The sequence below is a fragment of the Cololabis saira genome, chromosome 9 (genome assembly GCF_033807715.1).
Source record: "Cololabis saira isolate AMF1-May2022 chromosome 9, fColSai1.1, whole genome shotgun sequence".
NCBI lineage: Eukaryota > Metazoa > Chordata > Actinopteri > Beloniformes > Belonidae > Cololabis > Cololabis saira.
This window is the reverse complement of record NC_084595.1, coordinates 24,362,855-24,386,084: the sequence shown is the minus strand read 5'-3', so window position 1 is coordinate 24,386,084 and position 23,230 is coordinate 24,362,855. Positions and strand designations below refer to the sequence as shown.

Here is a 23,230-nt window from a genome sequence, read left to right as displayed (position 1 = left end):
GGAGTTGATGGTTCATCCTTTATTTATCACAGATCATTGCAGGTTGAAATGCTCATTAATCATGATGGTTTGAATCCAAACAGTATATTTGCATGTGTGATCACAAAGTTAGGATCAAAATGTTCATAAAAAGGTTAGGTCAAGGTGATACAACATTCAACAACTGTACAATAGAAGCCAATTTATATTAGAAACACTGTCCCACATACACTTGATACAATCCCTTTAAATATCGCTCAGGAAAATAGTGCAGTGTAAATGTCTAAACATGTTTCTGAATGAGGCTTTTGAACAACTGTTCTTTCTACATTTTAAACAACTTCCCGGAGAGTTTCTAAAACATCTGCTTAATCATAAAGCTAAATTAGTGACAGGGACAAAAGTGATATTCTAACAGAAATATGGGGAGAAAAAAACGTTATTTACATTTTTTTCTTATGCAACATATGTGGAAAGCAGTTAAAATCTCAGAAAAGCAATTTAACACCAAAATAGATCATCCGTAGACTTGTTGCACTGCAGGAATTGTAGTTCTTGTTTCAGGTTCCAGTTCTATCCCGTAGTGGACTCTAGTGACCCTCATTCAGTGTCTGGAGTTAATAAATCGTCTTGTACATGCTTGATAGCTGTTCCTGAAACACTCTGCGGATGTCGGCGCGTCTGCTTTTCAGGGTGGGAGTGAGAAGGCCGTTGGCGATGCTGAACATCTCTGGATGCAAATAAAGATCCTTCACCTGGTGTGTAGAGAGGCGGGACAGCAGAACCTCTCACTGCGGGAAACTTTGCTTTATCTTGTAAATGAAACCGAGATGAGAAACGGACAGCTCACCTGTTCATACGACTTCAGCCCTGCTTCCTTCCCCACAGCTCTCAGATCTTCTAAAACTGCATTTTTTACATCCTGTTAAAGACAATATTTTTGTTGTTTAAAACCCATTTGGAAGTTGCCACAAGAATGAAAATTAAAAGAAAGAAAAGGATATAACATACAGGATTTTGGCACAGCTCCTCGTGGGACCCAACGAAACCCCGCTCTTTAGCCCAGTCAACAAAAACCTCTCTGTCAGGCACAACTATTCCTACGGCATAAGACTGGTGACATGAAATACAAGATGTTAAATAAAAATACATTCAGCTCAGACCTTGGAAAATAGTTTGCTTGCAGCTTATGGAATTAAATCCCTTTGTATTATGTACCTGTAAACTATCTCCATGCACGAACACCTGGAGCACGGGAACAGAACGCGCGTAGATATTTTCTATCTTCTCTGGAGCAACGTACTCTCCCTGGCACAACTTGAAGATGTGCTTCTTTCGATCGATGATTCGCAGGGTGCCATTCTGATGCAAGAGATGTGTTAACACAAACATTTGCTCTCTTTTGCAGGACATTACTTAGCACGTCTATTCCCCATAGAGCTGATTATTGCAGAATCTTACTGGGAGCCACTGGCCCACGTCTCCTGTGTGCAGCCAGCCGTCGCTCTTCAGGGCCTCAGCCGTATTCTCCGGGTCCTTCAGATAGCCTTTGAACACACTGGGCCCGCGGATGCAAATCTAACAAGACAAAGCAGTGTAAACAGTCACCATATTCCAGGTTGTCTGAGCACATGTCAAGTATGGATGCAGCTCACATGCCAGCTCACCTCGCCCTCTCCATTTTTAGCGTAATAGTTCATGTCAGGGATGTCCACCACCTTCACCATGGCACAGGGTAAAGGAGGCCCAACATGGCCTGTAAGAGACATTCATATACTAGCTCAGGAGAAGAACGACTTATACATGTATTTCAAATGAAAAAAGATGAATTGTACTTTTTAACCTGTGCTCGCATCCCCTGGCATAGAGAAAGTGCAGCCTCCAGTGCACTCTGTTTGTCCATAACCCTCAAATATCATACAGCCCAGAGAGGCTCTGAGGAAAGACAAGACCGTGGAGGAGATGGGTGCGGAGGCAGTCAAGGCAAACCGTAGATTACCTCCGAAACTCGCCTGAAACATAAAACACCAATTCATGCAGAATTTCTTATATAAAACATCTTATAATGGATCCATTTTCAATCCAGTTTCGAGTCAGTTTTCCATTTGTGGTGACACACCAAGCCAGAATCTTTCAGTTGTTTGTTTTTGTTTTTGCGGCGCTTGTGTGAGTTTTTCTTGTACAGTTTGGATTTGCATGGGTTACAAATACATCTGTACTCTGCGTACCACAAGACAGCGGCGACTATAAAGTCAACTCCTCCTCCTCATGAGCAAACTGCTCCCCCTGTCCCATGTCTGAGGGGTTCCTTCTCCAGACTGCACGGTTAAGCATTTGCCGCAGATGGTTGACAGTTTTGAGATCGAGACAAATAAAAAGACACTTCAGAATCGTCCAATGTTTGTCATTCTTGGACTTGCGTTTTGGGTCTTATCCTGTAGGAGGACCCACGGCCTGATACTAAGACCACGCTTTCTGACACTGGGGAGCACATTTGTCTCCAGAATGTCAAGACAGTTCGGGGTTTCATTGTACCTGCTCAGATTTAAGACCCCCTGACCAGACACAGCAAAGCAGGTCCGGAACATAACAAACATGGAGGAGGCTCAGTCTTCTTTTCTTTGACATTTCATTTTTGCGTCTGTGAACATAGAACTGGTGGGATCTGTCAAATAGCTAAATTTTTCTCTCATCTATTTTAATGTGCATTTTACTCGCTCTTTTATGATTTCCTTTCAACAGTGAAGTCCTCCTCAGTTGTACACTTTGACTCAGGGACAGATGCTGCGATGTGACACTGACCCTTGACCTTGGTGTTGGCTACAGTCCTGTGAACCCTAAACCTCTGAATGAAAGTTAAAACTGTAGTCACAGGAACACAGTGGAGATGCGTGGAGACGGTCTTTTAGCATTAACCTTCAACGTGTTTGTCTGTAATATTCTTTCTGTTCTCCTCAGACAGAGTCTCTCCTTTGCTTTCTGGTCCATGTTCAGTGTAGTGAACATCATGACAGACATGCCAATAAAATGTCACTATGATATATTTTCTTGATGTACCAGCTAATTTGTCAAGGCCAGTTTCATTCAGGTTGTTTTCCTATTTTCTCATGGTTCTGTTGAACCATAATTCAAAAGCATAGTCCGATTGTCAGTCAGACAGTAAATTATTACTATATAATAAGAATTTTGTCAGTTTCTATATTTCAGTTATCACTGTGGGTTTTTCTGTCTTAAGTGAAAGAGTACCAATACATTTTTCCAGGTTTGCATAAGTCAATAAACTTGACAAACACACGTAAATATTTCAAACATAAAAACGGCATGAATATTTCTAAAATTATCAGGGAAAGCCAGACCTTACTAAGTTTTAGGGTTTTTTTGGCCTACATTCATACCTGCATCATGGTGACACCTCTAACAGAATCAGAGGAAATGAAAAGTCTGGTTTTGGAGCTTCAGAAGTGACGCTACGGTATAGTAATAATAAACACAGATTAAACAGAAAGTCATTTTGAAAAACCCTTGCACTGCCGCTCCTCATTTGACGCAGAGGTTATCCAGGAGAATCAGTCTTTAAAATCTGTGAGATCGTGTTATTATTATCAGCCTCTACAGATGATATTCAAGAGAGATTCTTCAGCTTCTTCTGTGGCAAAAAGCAGATTAAGCTTTGCCAAACACAGTGTGTGGTCACATGCAAACAGAACGTTCAGTAAGAATCTGAGCAAGACCACAACGGTAGATGTATTGATCTGCGACTGAAGCATGGAGGTGAGAGTGTGATGATAAAGGGTTGTATGAGTGCAAATGTGCTACTGAGGCCACGTTCAACGCCAATGGGTATACAAGACTGTACCCACGTGTTGAAGACGGAGGAAATTTGCCATTTTTAAAGAGAAAAAAGTTAAAACTACAACTTGAATCCATTAGAACACCTTGTTAAGTTTCTGTTTGATTCATTTTAGTTTTAAATTAATTTACTCAAGGGTTAAAAAAAAGAACGTACGTGAAGAGAAAAGCCCCAGTGTGATGCAGACAGAGTCCCAGCTGGAAGCTCCAGTCACTGACCTGGATCTTTTTGAACACCAGTTTGTCCCACAGGCTGTTGTTGCGCACAATCCCGCTGCTGAGCTCCGCCTGCTTCCTCCTCACAGCGTATTGCAGCAGAGCCCGCCAAAAGGGGGAGCTCAAAGAACCCATGATCTGTATACAAATCAGTGAAAATTTCAAGAAAAGAGGAAGTAACATAATTACGGCAGCGTTCGTAGCGCTGAATACAACCGTCAACCTGACGATTGATGGGTGCGTTGACAGACCTTGTCATAGATGCGATTGAGTATGCGAGGCACGACAGGAAAGAAGGTGGGTTTGAGAGTTTTCATGTCATCCATAAGAAGAGAAATGTCCCCTTGGTAGAATCCTACTCGGGATCCTTGGCTGAACAGTGAAAACTGTGATAGACAGAGATTTCATTCAGGGTTTATCAGCAAATAAAACTAAACCAAAGACATATGAAGATTGGATCCACTACCTGAATCATCCTCTCGAACATGTGGGCAAGTGGCAGGTAAGAAATCGACACATCCTCTTTGTGGAACACAAACGAACCCTCCAAGAAAATGAGAAAAATATAAGCAAAACACAAGAGAGAGATAACACAGGAGCTTTGCAGGCGATAAAACATGTCGCATTGCTTTTTCAGCAGCAGTTAGGAAGCTGGATCTTTAGACAGGGGCAATTAGTTAAAGCACCTCACAGCGACGGGGGCAATCAAATACCCTATTAATCATACCATTAGACACAGCAGGGAGGGGGACAAGTTTGAGCTACAAGCAGATGGGAAGTGATGGTAGTTGCAAGGCTGTTCTCAATTAGACAAGGAGGCGGAAGTGTAGACAGACCTCCAGGATCTTAATGACAGAGGAAGTATTGGAGGCGATGTTGCCGTGGGTGATCATGGCTCCCTTGGGTTTCCCTGGATAAATAAACAAGACATTACAGCAGTGCCCTGAACAGCAAATGAAACTACAGTGGTGCCATAAAGAGAGGTTGTTAGTGGGTACTGAGGGACATTTCTCTTATGAAGTGAATGAGGCATAATTATGTAGAGACATCTGAAATCAGACGGTACCTGTGGTTCCACTGGTGAAGCAAACCACTGCCAGATCCTGAGGCTGGGGCGGCTGCAGCAGACAGCAAAAAAAAAAAGAGGATATGACCTGGAGCATCCTCCGAACTCTGTTTACAATTGAGTGCTAATGATATCTTGTGGGACAGGGGCAGCGATGGAGCCCTTAAACCAGCATTTAGAGGGAGAGCAGGTATTCACATGGGTCAGTTTTGATGTGGCCATGTTGCAGCTGAGACGGTAAACTCACCACAGGATCTCTGGGGTTCTCCCTTCCCAGGGCCTGAGATGTGCACAAGGAGGAGTGTTCACATCAATTTACACATCATCACCGACGGTCTGATTAAAGGGAACATATTTGAAGGAGTCAGCATTGTGATTGAGCGTTTTCACCCCACTCACCATGAGCTGCTCCAGTTTCAAAACCTCCACCTCGCACTTCTTCGCCCTCTCTGCAAAGGCTTGGCTGAAGTCGGTAATGAGAACCAGGGAGGAAATCTTGGGAGTCAAGCCTTTCTCCTTGCTCTCTAGTAAAAGCGCTGCCTTCTGCTCCTGGTCACAGATCACCACTCTCATCTCAACTAAACACACAGGGATTTTCACAGTCAAATTACTTGTTGAATTACTTGTTTTGTACTGAACACAGCCTTCCTTCAAACTCCTTAAGCTGGATTTTGTTTCCTCATAGCCAATAGGAAAAAAATAAATAAATAAAAAAACCAATTCAAGCATTTTTTTATTTTTCTTCTCAGAGAAACCAGTCTTTTTTCATGTAATTGCACTGCACTGAGGGTCAAACAGTTATAATTCCTCTCCTTCAGAACTGATGTTTTTCACTGCATCGTCACTGTTTTATCTTTTCTCATGACTTCTGTAAAGTGCATTCAATTGCTCTGTTCCCTAAACATCAAAGTTACCCCGTCTTCAACAGTTATATTAAAAATGTAGATTTTACAAGAGAGAGAGAACATGAGCCCTTTTTAATCCTCTGTTGGTTTCATCTTAAATTAATGAATTTGTAGCTAACAATTCAGTGTACATTTATTCCAAATCACTTGGATATGCATAATTATCATCTCTCTGTCATTCTTATATTTTCCTACATGTATTTATTTGCCTTCTTGCAGTTGCAAATATAAACAGTCTTCGTGATGCCGTCTCCCTAAAATTATCATCCACGAAGACTCAACTAAACACACAGTGTGACATTAGGTTCAGTCTAAAAAATGTGATTCCTATTGGAGTTGAAGTCCATTGTGGGTGTTTCTAGGTGAGGTTTTCTCACCGAGGTTGAGGATGTGGACCATCGCCTCCATCCCCAGGGTGTCGTACAGAGGCACCAGCGCCATGGAGTAGGTGTAGCAGGCGATCTCTGAAATGATCCACTGCCGCCAGCAGAGAGCGACAAAGCAGCGCTGTTAGACTCACTCACGCTTCACCCGTTAAGTGTACTTGCGGCAGTTATTTCATATTAAGAGCTTATGCATAATGATCTACTCCTCCATGCATTTCCCATTACAAAATAAACAACACCATATTCTAAATAGATGGCATTCGGTGTGTAGATTATAAATTTGAGGTAATTTTCTGCTCCATCAGAGCTCTCAGCCTCTCATTAGACAAGTCAACAAAGGAACGACAGAAATAGTGGCTGTCTGACAGATATATTTAAAATGTGTGCTTGAAGGAAGATGCACTGCTCTATATGCCACCCTGGAGACCCAGATTCACCACCAGCAGTTTTTGTTGATATGAATAGAAGGCAAGGACACCCTCAGTCAGACAAGACAGAGAAGCCAGAGCTTTGAAGGTGAGATGGTTATTCACAAAACCCCATGGAGATAAAACTGTATCTCCAGCAAAAAAACACATTTCTCCATATTATTTTCATTTTATTTTGCCATGAAAATAAATAATCCCATTCAGCCTTCAATGATTTTGAAGCAACTCATCCTTGAAGCAACTCCCCAGCACACTAAGTGAAACGATTTCTGAAGTCAGACTCTTTGAATCTGACCTCAGAGGCCATTACTGGAACCCACAATAAGAGAAGTTAAGATATAGAAAATACATATATACACATATATTTCAAAAAGCTATTTTGCATTCACTATGAATTTTATGTCTTTGCCGACAATAAGATCGCTTTAAGATGTTTTATGTTTTCCTCAACTTCATTTCAGGTGTTAATATTCATTGATTTTTGCATCTCAGGCCTGCATAATATTCCCCAAAAAGTGGGTGTGTGGGGGCAATTTAGTGGTAGTCAGGGGGGTAAGCGAAAACTTTTAAACAGGGCGTGATAGTAATGATGATTTCATTTAAAAATTAAAAAAAAAGGATCCATGCAAGGCTGAATCTTTAAGAACAAAGATGATTCAAGTTTCTTGAATCATCTTGAATCAGTTTAGTGAATCAAAGTGTGAGAAAAATCACTGAAAAAGGTAAGAAAGAAAAAAGAAAGGGCAATTTTCTTTGAAGAAAACTTTGTAGTGATTTGCAAATTTCTCACAGCACGGTGCATAATATCATTAAAGGAATTGGGAGGAATTTAAGAGTGTGAAGGCTTGAAAAACGAGCCTAAACTGGAAATTATCTCTGATCCCTCAGACTGCACTTGAAACATCATTCGCCAATAACTGACATAACCTCATCGGCATTGAATTACCTTGAAAAAGAATAGTGAAGTAATAAAATACGGTGCTAGATTCACAAATGTCACCTAAAAGTACTTGAAAAAGGACCGTCCAGACTATTATCAGCAACACATCATAAAGCCAGGCTCTGTGACGGTTGGTAAAGTGCATTTACGCTTCTGCGGTAGCAGCATTAATGCGGAAAACTGACCTATACTGCCTTCAAGACAACATATTTTCCAGGGATGATCATGCATTTTTCAACAAACCAAAGAAGAAAAAAGAGCACATACTACAAAGGTCTAGCTGAGGAACAGAAGGGTAAGGGAGCTGGACTGGACGCCAGTGGTCCTGAACTGACCCCAGTAGAGGACGTGAGGAGACTGTTAAAACCAGAAATAACAATCCTGCCTCGGTTTGTATGTTAGGGCAGGTCTGCTAGAGGAATGGGACAAAATAACAACTGAAACACGTCATATTTCACGCTTCGTGAGAAGAAAAAACCAACATTTCTTCTGCTAAATGGCAAACATTTTACCGTCTGAAATGGGAGAGGAAGGACAACAAACGGAGCTAAGCTGACAAGAAAAATAAAATATATTTTGCCCAAACCATCTGTAAAGGAGTGAAAGTCAAAGTAAATCTAACAATTTCTCCCTCTTTTATTTTCAAGGTGTAAACTGGATTTAACGCATGGGCAAAAATGTGACTTTTATTAATGTCCGCCATGTTTGTTACACAAAAATGTCATCAACGGGAATTTATCCTTTTTTCTTTCTTTCTTTCTGGCTCATTTCTTTCTTTCTTTCTTTCTTTCTTTCTTTCTTTCTTTCTTTCTTTCTTTCTTTCTTTCTTTCTTTCTTTCTTTCTTTCTTTCTTTCTTTCTTTCTTTCTTTCTTTCTTTCTTTCTTTCTTTCTTTCTTTCTTTCTTTCTTTCTTTCAGGCTCATTTCCTTCTGTCCTTCCTTCCTTCCTTCCTTTCTTCTTTCCTCCTGCTCGCTCCTTCCTTCTTCCATTCCCCTTTTCTTCCTTCCTTCCTTCCTTCCTTCCTTCCTTCCTTCCTTCTTTCCTTGTTTTCTCCCTTCCTTCCTTCCTTCCTTCCTTCCTTCCTTCCTTCCTTCCTTCCTTCCTTCCTTGTTTTCTCCCTTCCTTCCTTCCTTCCTTCCTTCCTTCCTTCCTTCCTTCCTTCCTTCCTTCCTTCCTTCCTTCCTTCCTTCCTTCCTTCCTCCCTCCCTCCCTCCCTCCCTTCCTTCCTTCCTTCCTTCCTTCCTTCCTTCCTTCCTTCCTTCCTTCCTTCCTTCCTTCCTTCCTTCCTTCCTTCCTTCTTTCCTCCTGCTCGCTCCTTCCTTCTTCCATTCCCCTTTTCTTCCTTCCTTCCTTCCTTCCTTCCTTCTTTCCTTGTTTTCTCCCTTCCTTCCTTCCTTCCTTCCTTCCTTCCTTCCTTCCTTCCTTCCTTCCTTCCTTCCTTCCTTCCTTCATTCCTCCCTTCATTCCTCCCTTCCTTGTTTTCTTCCTTCCTTCCTTCCTTCCTTCCTTCCTTCCTTCCTTCCTTCCTTCCTTCCTTCCTTCCTTCCTTCCTTCCTTCCCTCCCTCCCTCCCTCCCTCCCTCCCTCCCTCCCTTCCTTCCTTCCTTCCTTCCTTCCTTCCTTCCTTCCTTCCTTCCTTCCTTCCTTCACGTACGTTGTACGTGGATTTAACGCAGAACCATAAATCAGCTTTACACAAAAACATCATCAACAGGAATTTATCATTTTTACCGCAAGATGACAAATTCTTATCGTGGGGAATTTTTTTGGGTAAAATATCGCCCATTCCTACTGTGAAGGGTAACACTCCTGAAGTTCATGCTCCAAATTTGCCACCAACAGGAACGGTGTTGAGTCCCTACCTCAGGTCTGTTCTGTGCAAATATCCCAATATATTGCTCTGGATTGGGCTGGCAGCCCTTGGCCATCAGGCCACAGCCCATCCACTGTGCCTGCTGCGCCACCTGAAAGGTGGAGGATGCTCGGTCAACACACAGTTCAGGTTAACGTGCTACACACCAGCCCTACCAAGTGTCAGACCAAAAATGTTCCAAACCTCACAGTAGGAGATCCACTCGTAGGGCTGACCCGGTTTCCTGAAGCCGAGACACGGGCCGTGTCCTGAAAAGCAAATGTTTTCTGTTAATGACTCAACAATTATGTTGCACACTCCCCGTGAATCTTACAAGATAAGAGCTTTGTTTAGAGCAGAGCAAATTCATTTTCCTTTTAAAGGGGACCTATTATGGCATCTAATACCTATTTTAAACAGGTCTTGAATGTCTTAAAAACAAGCTTTTGATTGTTTTTGCTAAATAAATTAGAAATTCAGCCTCTGAGCCATGTCTTTATCATCTCATTCTCTAACCTCATTATCTATGTGGGATTCTGAGTGGGCGGGGAGGCTATGATAATGAGGCTCTGTGCTGATTGGCTGCCTGAATGACGCGATACACCACTACGGAAAAATGGCGGAAACTCCGGCCGGCAGAGTTAGTTGTGGACGTGGTTTCACGCATCGGAGGCCAACCTGTGTAAATTCAGAAGGTTCAGAAGGAAGTCATGATCGGTCATAGGTATATATTGTGATTATTGTGCAAATTGTATGTATATTATATATATTATACATTTAATATTAAATATATTCTAAATCACTGTAGGCTATGAGTGTATATATACTTTAGAAGTATGAGTATATTATAATGTATGAGTATATTATGATATGTAATATATTTATACTAGTCGTTGCAAACTATTTTGCTCAAAAGTGGAACAGATCTGGTGATAATAGCAAATATTGCTACTTAAGATGTGGATGGTTGTTTACTTAATCTTTTATTTTTGGTTCAATTTATTATTTCAGGAATTGTAGTGAATGTTTTTCACCCTTTTTGAGTTGGATTATTGTCATCTTTTGTATGTCTTTGTGTGGACCCCAGGAAGAATAGTCTTCCCATGGTGAAGACTAATGGGGATCCTTTTTAATAAACAAATAAACAAATCGCTCCCGTCGTTACGTAACGACAGGAGCAGAATCTGAACGGCTCGTAGAAGCCGCATCACACTGGACGGCTCATCCGGGTCGGCTGTACAGACACTGCAGAATTTGGTTGCTTTCCTCCTTCTCTGAGTTGGCAGGCTGAGGGGAGACCACTTTATATATGTTAAAGCAAGAAAAAACGTGTTTTTCATAATAGGTCCCCTTTAAATGTGTTTGTAATTGTCACGTTAAATGAAGATAAACTGTCCATCCTCCATCACCTGTGATCTTGAGGCCTCTCTGGAACAAGTCATAGGCCGTCCTGACATCGTCATAGTAAAACTCCAGCAGAGTGTCGTCTGTCAGAAGAGCGGATCGTCTGCAGCTGGGATCTCCCTGAAACAAACACAGTCTTTACTCAGGACTAGGTGCTCTCCAAAGCTGGCGACATTCATGCAGCTCCAAACGCTGGAATCAGACACGATCATCCACTCACACCAACGGCGACAGACTGGGCTTGGAGATCGCAGGGAGAACGCAGGGGCCGAGGACGGGTCACCATCCAGTATGCAGTGAGGGAGGCCAGTGCCCCGAAACCCAGCAGGGACGATGTGGAAAGAGACAGCGATGGCAGGGAGAAGGAGGGCAGAGGCCGAGAAGGCAGGAGGCTCCACAGGTCGTCCGATTCAGACCCTTGAAGGCCTGCGTGGGAGCGAAGCGACTGCAACCACTCCTGGAAATGCATAGCTGAGAAGAGGATATGCAGGGAGTGAAAAGAAACGTATCCACTGATAAATGAGAAGATGATACTGCACACACATAGATGTATAAAATCCAAAGTGCATTTAAACTCTTGACATTTAATCTGATACATTTCATTGTGACCCTTGTATCGCTGATATCTGCTTGGAGCTGTGAGCTCCTCCCAACTCTTCTTAATGTCATGTTTTCCTACAAGGGACCATCCCCATGCATGCTCTGTTCATTTGGCTCATATATACAATATATATCAGCAGTAGGGATGGGCGGTATGGACTCAAAAATGTATCACGATAATTTCTGGCATTTATCCCGATAACGAAAAAAAGGTTGATAAAAAAATACCAATTCAACTCCACCTTTGTAACTATAAATCTGTGTTTGTTACACAAAAACGTCATCAACGGGAATTTATCCTTTTTTCTTTCTTTCTTTGTGGCTCATTTCTTTCTTTCTTTCTTTCTTTCTTTCTTTCTTTCTTTCTTTCTTTCTTTCTTTCAGGCTCATTTCCTTCCTTCCTTCCTTCCCTCCTTCCTTCCTTCCTTCTTTTTTCCCTTCCTTCCTTCTTTCCTCCTGCTCTCTCCTTCCTTCTTCCCTTCCTCTTTTCTCCCTTCCTTCCTTCCTTCCTTCCTTCCTTCCTTCCTTCCTTCCTTCCTTCCTTCCTTCCTTCCTTCCTTCCTTCCTTCCTTCTTTCCTTCTTTCCTCCTGCTCTCTCCTTCCTTCCTTCCTTCCTTCTTTCCTCCTGCTCTCTCCTTCCTTCTTCCCTTCCTTCCATCCTTCCATCCATCCATCCTTCCATCCTTCCTTCCTTCCTTCCTTCCTTCCTTCCTTCCTTCCTTCCTTCCTTCCTTCCTTCCTTCCTTCCTTCCTTCCTTCCTTCCTTCCTTCCTTCCTTCCTTCACGTACGTTGTGCGTGGATTTGATGCAGAACCATAAATCAGCTTTACACAAAAACATCATCAACGGGAATTTATCGTTTTTACCGCGAGATGACAAATTCTTATCGTGAGGAATTTTTTTGACGGTTTATCGTGAACGGTAAAATATCGCCCATTCCTAATCAGCAGCAAAAAAAACTAAACATAACCAACAAAACAATCCACTTGTGAAAGTGCATAATCCAGACAAAGACTCTGGTTAGAAGGCTGAATCACAGACTTGGCAGCGCTCACAGAAAACAGAAGGGAAGAAAAGACTTGGGCTCTGTGAAGGGAGGAGTGTTGAGTGATGGGGAGTGGAGAGACACCAGGAAGTAAGAACGATTGGTTCAACAGAAACAGGAGCTGAGGTTACTCTCAGTCATGTTCTTCCATTCTTTCACCCGGCAGGGGGAGAGAAACAGACCTGGGGTGAGTACAGTAGTGCGGGACTGGTCCTGAGATGGGGTGATGGGGGTGATGGAGGTGGAGCGGCTTGGTCCAGCCCCTGCCAGACTTCACCGTTCTTAAAAAACTGAATGAATCATTGAGAAACAGGGAGGGGATGAAGGAACTTGAATGTGATTTGTAGCATTCACACACATGAACGTCTCCCAGAAACTGCTCATTTCATCACCAACCACCAATCACTTCCTCTTAAAGAGGAATTCATCTTACTGAATGGATGTCTCCTCTCCCACACCGACTCCCCCTCCCTGAATACCCCTCAACCTTTCACCTACTTTCTCCCCCAGTGCCCAATCGGGGAAGAGGGGGAGGAAGGAGCGACATCTCTTCCCTCCCTCCCTCCCTCCCTCTGTCACCAGGCCAATGTTGCGCTGTGTCTCTTCCCTGCATGGGCAAAGCAATGCCACACTTGTCCCCTAAAGATTTATAATCTTCCTTGAGCTGCAACTTATGTGAACTGAAGCCATTTAGTTCCTATTATTTTGTTCCGTTTTACTCGCTGAAGCAACACAGTACCTGGCGATCCCCTTGAGGACTTTGAGTAGGTAAATAAATGGAAATTAAGGGTTTTATAAAATGTGACTAAAACAAATGACAGCCTGCTGTGAAGAGAGCTTCCTGCAGCCCCATTTCCATCTCTCCCCACTTGTCCCTCCACTCTTGTTCCCTTTCATTATTGGCATTGTCGAAGCTCAGACAAGGACCATTGTGCTCCCAGCTTTTACTCCCTAAAGACATGAGACAAAAGGAATGGCAAGCACATGTGAAAATATACCAAGAGAGAGAAACGCACATCAAGTCAGTGCCAATTCCAGCTCAGAAAGAAAAATGTTGCAGCACGTCACCTTTTACAATCTCATTTGAATTATCGTTACTATTTAGAGGGCTGGGACAGGTTCATGCTACAAAAGGAGTGCTGGCGTATTAACAGCAGGTTTGGTGTAAATTAACTGACATCCTGCTACAGAGCACATACACGACACTGCTATAAAGCAGCAGAAATCCGGGTTCACAGCGCGACAGCAGGCATGTTAGAGAAGGGCTGACGCACTCTGCAGGCCTGCACATGCAGACACCCAAAGACGAGCCTGAGAGCTATTAAGAGCTGGCGACAAACACAAGAGCGTAAACCAGAAACCAAAACTGGTTCTGAGCAAAATCTGGCATGTGATGAACAATCTGTAATGAAACTGTAATAACGGTCAAACTTTGTGTTTGAATGCTCCCTATTTGTTGCCACAGAAATTCCAAAAGCCTCACATCACACACTAAAGCTGGGTGATTCAATGTTTGTCAGAACGACTCCAAAGACAACCCAGAAGCCAAAGCTGACGGCAGATCACTGGACATCTGTGACACTGCATTCAGAGTCCGAGAGGTGGAGGTCCTGGAAGTGGCCGGGACCAGGGGCGTCAATTGGGTATGGCAAGGTATGGCAGCCGCCACACCTTGGCTTCAAGGGAAAATGTAAATGTTTGTTTTTTAAATACATTTATGGAATTACTCTGTGTCCATTTGTATTGATTATTCTATGACTTAATACATATAGAATAACTACAAATGCAAATCAGAACAACATGATGGATTTCACTAGTTATTATACACTGTAAAAACTCAAAATCTTAACAAGAATATTTGTCTTATTTTTAGTTAAAATGTCAAATTTTTAGTCAAAAAAAATCTCATATCATTTAAGACAAGACTCAAAAACAACCATTCTCACCTGTTTCAAGTAGATTTTCACTTAAAATAAGTGGAAAAATCTGCCAGTGGAACAAGATTTTTTTGCTTGTAATGAGAAGATAAATCTTGTTCCACTGGCAGATTTTTCTACTTATTTCAAGTGAAAATTTACTTGAAACAGGTGAAATTGTCAAATTAGTTATTTTTTTCTGGTGATGACTCTTGTTTTAAGTGTAATGAGATTTTTTGACTAAAAATTTGACATTTTAACTAGAAATAAGACAAATATTCCTGGTAAGATTTTGAGTTTTTGCAGTGAGCGAGACTGCATTTGAAAAAGTTCCAATTTTCTTGACCACACAGATAAACTACATAGCAGACTTCTATGATGAGTATTTGCTGGACGTGTTGATTGATACTCTAGTTAAGTTCTGTGACTCGTAACCTTGCCATACCTTAGCTTCCACTGAATTGACGCCACTGGCCGGGACTACATTTTAGATATTTGATGTACGCTGGAGTGGGCGACATGAAGATCTTATAACGTGGACGGTTTTAATGAGGCCCATTACCTGCTCCTCACAAGAGCTGTTTCAATAAGTCCTGTCTAAAGTTTTCCACGACACCTGAAGCAACCAAACGTCAGCTGCTCGGGGCAAAAGCAGGATGACTTTAAACACACCATAAACTATAACTGTTCACTTGTTTATTTTTCCATTTGGAAGATGCTTTTATCTAAAGTCTCATAAATGTGAGGGGGAATGCGAGTCATCTGAAAAATTGGTATGAACTGGATTCAATTGGATCATAATGAATTGGATTTAATTGGAATATAAAAGGATTATACTCGGACTGAACTGGACTTTATTCAACTGGACTTCCTCTGAACCCATTTGCTCTTCTGTAAAATGCCCTGAGATTGTCTTTGTTATGAACTGGCTCTATACTGATTTATTAAACTGAATGAGCATGTGGACTGGAGAAGCTGGAGATGAAACCACTCAAACCTGTGGTCGGGGAACAGTCTCATCACCTGCTATTGTGGATGAACAAGAGTACCGAGAAGGCCAACATTGTGAAAGAAATTGTCCGAAATATTAGTCATCATTAACATTTATCACTTTCTTGATTTAAATCCAGTGGTGTTCAAATGTTTTATGATCTTTTCTTCGGATCAGCCACCCATGGAACAGTGACAGGAGGTTTTACGCTTCCAGATGAGCAGCTTTTGCATGAGACAGCAGAGGGATGTTGTGAGGAAGCCGTTATTCCAGGGGCAACCTCTGACAAAGTAGCAGGGCTGAGCTGAAATCTGGACCTCAACAGCAGTAAGTGTCCTGTAGCCTTGAAGTTTTCCAAGAAATGTTCTCCTTTATCCAGTGTTTCTCCTGGTGTCTTGCAGCAGAGATTACCAGGCCAGCTCATTTGCTTCTCTGTTTCAGCCTTTTGCTAGTTCTGACATATAAGATACACCCAAACATATGTAGTATTGATCTCACCGCAACCCCCCCCCCCACACTCTGCAAACAAAACATTTCCACTGCACTGTTTTTGCATTCTGCTCTGGTTCCTATGGGCTGGACTATGCTGATGCCACTTCCGAACCTTTCTTGCTGTGACTTAGATTTGTATGTGTGAACAGTAACTGAGGAGAGGCCTGGAAGGTATTGTCCTCACATTCTCAATAAGAAAATCCCCAGCATTCATGACTAAATAAGGTTCATTATACTTCTACCACCATGCTGAGCAGCTGGGATTCTTCTCCTCAGAAACAGTGTTTGGCCTGCACGGAAAGTCTCAGCTGTTACTGTGACCTCACAAATCCATCTTTCATTTTCATTTCAACACTTCAAAAACAGCACTTCTAGAAATAAGCTTAATGTTTCTAAATATAGTCCAAATTGTCTTATTTGAAGCAAAAACATTTTTTGACGATGGGGTCAGGAAATTTTTCTTGAATTCTAGAATTCTAAAAAACTAGCAAAATAATCTAATTTTCTTGAAACCAGGCTTTTTCACTATTTCAGAAATTCATTTTTTGAAGTTCAGAGTGTATTATTCTCAAATGTCTGGTATTTGCTTGTATGTGTACTGCAGGTTTTTGACACTTGCACGGTTCATGCCATTAAATTGTAAGCATTAAGCAAAAATGTTATTTTTTAAAGTGTGATTCATTTGAGCATATTGTATTATATAATTTATATTGGTACGAAGAAGATCAAGTATTGTGATGACTGTGCTGAAAACGTCTCCAACATCCATAATATACATTTTGAACGGCGATGAAATAGTATCAGAAAATGTCTTGTCTTTGCTAAACTCAGTGCATCAATGCAGAGCTACATCTGAACTAGTCCTATAACTTTTTCTTTTAATATAAAGTTTTACTTCATCAGCAGCCAGATTAAATTTTAGAGAAATCACCAAAAAATAATAGGTGACTTTAAAAACTGATGAAACAAAAAGAAATGCTGTGGCAAATTAAAAATCAGGAATATGAATTAAATGTTCTGCTCTATTCAAGCCCAATATCATGAAAAAAGCAGTCAGGTCTTTTGATTCAAGAACAGTGTGCAGAGATGATTTTCTGTTTACAGGCAAACAAAACGAGTTCTTTAAATGAATGAATGTTGTAACCGTTCCCTCTTCAATCTGCTAAATGAAACTCTCTTTTTACTTACCTACTGGAGACAGCATTACCTGAAATGTCTTCTCTAACAAATACATTCATCAGATAACAGATTGCTAAATGATATTAAATGGGAGAAAGGTCTGGGTGGAACACAGAGCTTCTGTGGTGCGGCGAGGAATGTAGAGGGCTGACCCAGAAAAACGGCAGGAGGTGACATAAAGACGGGGGATCTCTTTATGGGGGAGGAGAGGGGCCATGTTTTTTCCCCAATAGGACTGGCAGGCCAGCAGCAGTGGTAGCAATAAACTCTACACGTGCTCCATGCGCCCAAAGAGGCAAGTGGTCTGATCAAAAGGGGGACGGAGACGCAGTTGGGTAGCGAGGGGAATAGAGCGGAAGAGAAAACATGAAAGATGCCTGTGTTTTCTGGCTGCCATTCCCAAATGAAGAGTGAATGAACACAGTCACACACACACACACACTCAAACAAACTTGGTAACAACAGAGTTTTTCCTGTAGCGGAGTAAAGAAGGTAGAATAAATGAGAAAGATCTCTCTTCCTGCACACAGAATGAACAATTGGGAAACTCCTTGTTTCACAAATTCTCAAATTCACCTGGAACCAATCTGGATTCTCAGAGGAAAAAGTAAGAAAAGAATGTAAATGTATGCCTCAAAATAAATGTATGCCTTTAAATAAATAAATAAAGCTCAAGCTTCAAGTGTTCGGCCTTTAACTTTAGGTAACTAAGCAGCATTGGATTAAAACATGCCAGAGTGATAGGCCAGTGCTTTATGAACCCAACGTGGTCAGATACCATGTATAATGAACACACACACACACACACACACACACACACACACACACACACACACACACACACACACACACACACACACACACACACACACACACACACACACACACACACACATATATTCAAATATTTGTTTTTACTTGTTTTATCTCCATCAATTCTTTGTGGCTAGTTTTATCAAAAACTGTTGCATTTCATTGGTTTGTAGGAAGACAGGTTGCTGCAGCACGTTTGATCAACGCAGTGGGCACTTAAAAACTATTTATTTTTAGCTGCTGCTTAGTTAGTTTTAGGCAACAAAACAACAAGTTCGGTTTAGCAAAAGATCACATAATAGAATCAACCCTTGTACTCCATGTCACCAGCACAATTTTTAGATACACGCTTTAATGGAGCTCATCTGTTCAATCTGAGCAGCCTTCCGTTTATCTCCCGCATGTTCGGAGTCCGTTGGCAACGCGCGGCCTGCAAGCAAGTGTTTGGCAAGTCAGACGTATAACTCTTGGGGGGATAAAAGTCAAGGAGAGCCACTGACCGGGTTGATAATATGGGATGCAGGAGCATGAGATGTAGACAAGGATGAAGTCGGCTTCTGGAAAATGTTTAGGGAAAACACTAAAGAAAAGAAAACTAAAGTAAAAAAAAAATGCATTCTGTAGGCTACTTTAGCAATACTTCAACATTCAAATAAAGTTTGAAAATTACATTTAAAAATATTTCAAAATGTAGTTTTATGTCATGAGGAGCTCTTTTTGAGTGTGTTTCCACATAATTCATAGAGATTATTAAGAAGCAAGAGGAGTTTGAGGACAAAATAACTTACCCTTGCCGACTGAGAAAAAAAAAAAAGGCACACACATTTGTAACTGAACAAATGTAAATCTCCCACATTTTTAAACAATATGTCTGATATTAACAACACTTTGCTTCATGTGCAGCAGCCTGATGCTTGTTCTTTCAGAAAGCAGCAGCTCTCACCATGGTTACATGGTGTTACAAAAGATAGCGCGGATGCAAGGCCAAGGTAAGTGTGGTAAAATGTATCAAAGATGAATCGGCTTTTTCGGCATTCAGGACATTCAGAATATTCCGATTGTTAAAAAAAATGTTACAATAAAGCAAGGACAGCAACACTCTGTACATGCTGCATACTGTACACAAATAGTGAAACAATGTAATATGGCATTATGTTGTTAATCATTTTAGGGTGTATTTACCTCATTTTCAAGCTGTGCATGGACCAGCTGATTCATACTCATTAACAGAAATCATATTTAGATTTATTGATGAGACCACTGATCTAGTCTACGTACAAAACGTACCTAACAATGCTGTACACTGATGTGGCTCAGATGTTCTGACTTACTTTTTAAATGTTTGTTTATGTGGCTTGTTTTGAAAATGATTTTGTTTTCTCACCCACATTAAACCTTGGAAAGATGAGGTGATAATTTCTTAGGTTATGATGGATCTGTAGACATTCTGTCTCCTTTGCTGCCGGGCACATCATTTTATATCGAACAAAGCAACAACTGAAATGGGAAGAGAAGAACTAGAAATTCAAGGTTGGAGGATATAATGAGATATGGATAAAAGCAGCCTGAGCGAGGTTAGTACTGTAACACAAGAAGAGAGCTTTTTTTTAAATTATTATCCTCCAATTTAAAAAAAAAAAAAGGTTCAAGGTGTTTTCTAAACACATTCCTTTGTTAAAGCAATATGAAAATAAAAACAATGGCACAATACAAGCTTTGATTCACAACTCCAAAATGAATTACTGTATGAAGGACCTTCACACTATGAGACGGATATTTGATGAAGTCTGATGATAATCCAGGCATTACCTCTGCTTTCCTCAAACATACACCTCAAAATGATTGATGTGACTCACACACAAAATGTAATGTATCTCGTTACAGTTTCATATTGTCTAGAATACACAGAAAAATAGCTCGGTACCAAACCAGACAAGCCTTCAAGAAGAGGAGATGTAACCGATGATCCAAAGAAGAAGATAGCTGGTCATGTGTTAGTCCTTAGCCATGGTCAGCTCTCTTCACGTACCAAATACCTCAATAGAAGAAAGCAATCACTCTTCTGGATATGTGTGTGCAGGTGAGTGTTTAAATACCATTTAAACTCAGATACAGCTGACTTTTTTTCTAATTTTTGTAGTATGTGTGCATTTAACTTGTGTGTGTGTTTGTAGCTCAGGCAGGTTCATGATCATCTGTAGAGAGAATATTAAATCTAGTATAGCTAAAGCGGTAACAGCCAATGGACACAAGCTTTTCTGATATTATTAATACAGTATTTGCCTGGCGATTTTTTTTCAGTTTATCTATGTTGTAACATTAAAGAAATAATAATAATTCTTAGATTTTCACTTGACTCATCACATGCAAATGTTTTTCACTATGGGATAAAGGATGTTCGCATCTTGGTTGTATTTAATTGCAGACAGAATGGCCTTATAATGCGCTTCATGTTTTGCTTCGTCAACTTCACCTAATTTGTTCAAATACATCGATCCAAGCATTTCAGATCTGCAGCGCATTCCAATAAAAGTACAGACGAGGGAAAGTTTGAATACTTTTGAAGATTGCAGTTCCTTCTCAAAACACTTGAAAGATCTCCTGGTATTGAGGATACAGAGCGAATAACTATTTCTGAGTTATTTTGTCCTGTTTCTCCCGGAAACAAGCACTGACGTTTGCAACATTATGGATCTGTATTGTTTTTTATGTTATTCCCACATTCTCTCCTGAGGACAGTTCAGTATCCATACCCTCTTCTTCTGAAGGCATGTCTTTGTAATTCTTGCAGAAAGCGTTTTTTAAATATGCTGCAGGGCTGAAATGCATAAATTGGTGTGTATTAACAATTAAATGAAGGTGAGGGGGGAGAAATTGGGCTTAAGTGTTTTGCAAGGAAATAAGTCAAATGAAATAGAAATTATTTATTAGCTTTTTACATGGCATCTTTTTTTTCTAATTTGGAGTATTAAACAGTGCATAGCTACACCTGGATGTTATTAATGTAGTATAGGATGCAAAAAAAGGTGTGTTCTCAGGAGCAAGTGTTGGATTGTGGATTCAAGTGTTGTCACTTATCCTTTCTGCAATACGTCTGGAGTCATTTCTTTGAAAACTTAAAAAGACATAATATTGCTCTTCAAAAGTTGTACTCATCACCTTTGTCCAATCAACTTTTTGTTAGAAAGGATGAGCGTTAGGAAAATGATACAAAAAACATTTGTATCATTAACAAGATTGTGCACCAGTCTACTGAGAACTGGGGAAAACCTACATGATATGAACTGGGTTTTTAATTGTACCTTTTATTGCATAAGTAACAGGTCAGTTTGTTCAATGTACATTTAAATTCAGCAGTAAAAAATGTTAGTTTAAATTAAATTTAAAAAAATAGTTTGATGCTTTGTGTAGTTTTCCCCATTTTGTGGAAATCTATGCAAAGTTATACAGTTAGGTATTTTGCATTTGACCACAGAAATATTATTTTCATACCTTGATAGCACTTAGTTTAGTTTAGTTTATTTAGCACATAACATAAAAAAAATAACATTACACAAATAAGTGCAGTTAAAAGAAACTGTGCAGGGAGGAGCGAGCAAGCCAGTAGGCTTATGAGGAGCCCCCACCTAATAACATTTAACAAAATACTTATGAGGATACAAAATCATAAAAATAAAAATATATCATAAAAATTGCACACTTATACAACATGTTCACTGGCAAAAGTGCCAAAAAATATCCAACAAAGACTTTTTTTTTTCTACATATATGACCTGTATCTGAATATACATATACACACATATACACATACATACAAACATAACTAATTTCCAGCATTATCTTACTGGTTCTCAGATACATTATGGTAAAAAGCACTCTCACTAACTTGTATGTCAAGCAAGTTTATAGTTTGTATTCACAAAACGTTAAACTATAAAGTTTCAGTTTTTTTCCGATTTGCAGTCCAATGAATCAAACTTGTATGCTGTAACTTTGATCAGCAAAAAGTGAAACACTTTTTTTTTCTAAAGTCCATAACATTTTCCTTTTTCTACAGAAAACTGCACCCCTATTAACTGATACTCTGATACATCAGTAAATGAATAGTACAGTCGGACCTCATCACTGCAGCATTTAAATGCAACGCATTCCTTCATGAAGCAGTTTCCAGGCTGATTCTTCAAGACTGCATGAAACTCTGGAAACTGGCGAGTTGCTGCAAAACTTTTTCTTATTTAAAAGATGAGTAATAAGCCCCTTGAGTTCATTTAGATGAACAAACTCACTCTGTGTTCACCCTAAAGTAAGAAAGAGCATACCAGCCTTACCTAGTTAGACGCAGGCCTCGAAGCTGCCCCTGACTGCGCTGCAAGATCCCCGTTTCTGAAAATCCAGCCCAATCTATTTCTCACATCAAGTCAGAGAATAGACATTTTTGTTTCCGTTCAAGACCTTCAAAGTAAAATGACGTCATCTAAAGCCTGAATGATGGTTCTGTGTTAAATCGACGCAGAGCCTACGCCGTAAGATACGGCGTAGGTACGCGACGACGCGCATCGTACTGTGCGTGTCGCCGCGTACCCTTCGCCGTAGGTGTAACGCGGAACCATAAATCAGAGAAAAGACATCAGTAAAAGGTTAATTCGATGAATTTTTGGCGTGTCATTTAATTAATATCTAAATATTTGAGAACAATAACGGGTATAATAAATACAATGCAAACGTTACAGGGCCAAACTTATTTGGTCGAATTATTTTATTTTGAAATTTAAAGTCTTATGACTTCTTGTAATTCTAGTGCTCCGATTTTTGACGATTTTCCTGCGAGTCTTGGCCGATGCTGACGTTATTCCTTAAGTACTCCGGTGGATTTTGGGGAGATATTGACAAACTGCTCTGTCCCCCAAAACTTTTGGTTTCTGATGCAAATTTAGAAAGAAAACCACGAGCTGTGACTCAATCTGTTTATTGAGTGCAGTATGTTTTTGCAGATTTTACAATGACAGGAGTCTAAACTTAACACAGTGCACAACAGAGTTAATTTATCCAACAGTATCTGCAGGTACATTGGACACTGGAAGTGTTAATCATAAATATATCCATCCATCCATCCATTATCTATACCCGCTTTATCCTTTTCAGGGTCACGGGGGTCTGCTGGAGTCTATCC

The 23,230-nt window shown here is 40.5% G+C and overlaps 1 protein-coding gene across 2 annotated transcripts; it reads right to left on the bottom strand.

Annotated features, from left to right (window-relative positions):
- Positions 1-4: 4 nt before the first annotated feature.
- Positions 5-22,462, bottom strand: acsl2 (acyl-CoA synthetase long chain family member 2). Of its 2 annotated transcripts, none has more exons than XM_061728912.1 (20): positions 22,389-22,462; positions 11,245-11,495; positions 11,030-11,144; positions 9,825-9,889; positions 9,631-9,732; positions 6,393-6,492; positions 5,510-5,688; positions 5,358-5,390; positions 5,111-5,162; positions 4,881-4,954; positions 4,511-4,588; positions 4,296-4,430; positions 4,048-4,182; positions 1,823-1,991; positions 1,647-1,735; positions 1,441-1,557; positions 1,198-1,341; positions 991-1,092; positions 830-901; positions 5-734 (listed from the first exon to the last, which is right to left on the bottom strand). In XM_061728912.1, the coding sequence occupies exons 2-20, from the start codon at positions 11,491-11,493 to the stop codon at positions 597-599; spliced, it is 2,148 nt and encodes a 715-aa protein (XP_061584896.1). In that variant the 5' UTR covers positions 11,494-11,495; positions 22,389-22,462; the 3' UTR covers positions 5-596. The 2 variants fall into 2 exon arrangements, with proteins under 2 accessions (XP_061584896.1, XP_061584895.1); XM_061728911.1 differs by lacking the exon at positions 22,389-22,462 and adding an exon at positions 17,257-17,364.
- Between the last annotated feature and the right edge of the window lie 768 nt (positions 22,463-23,230).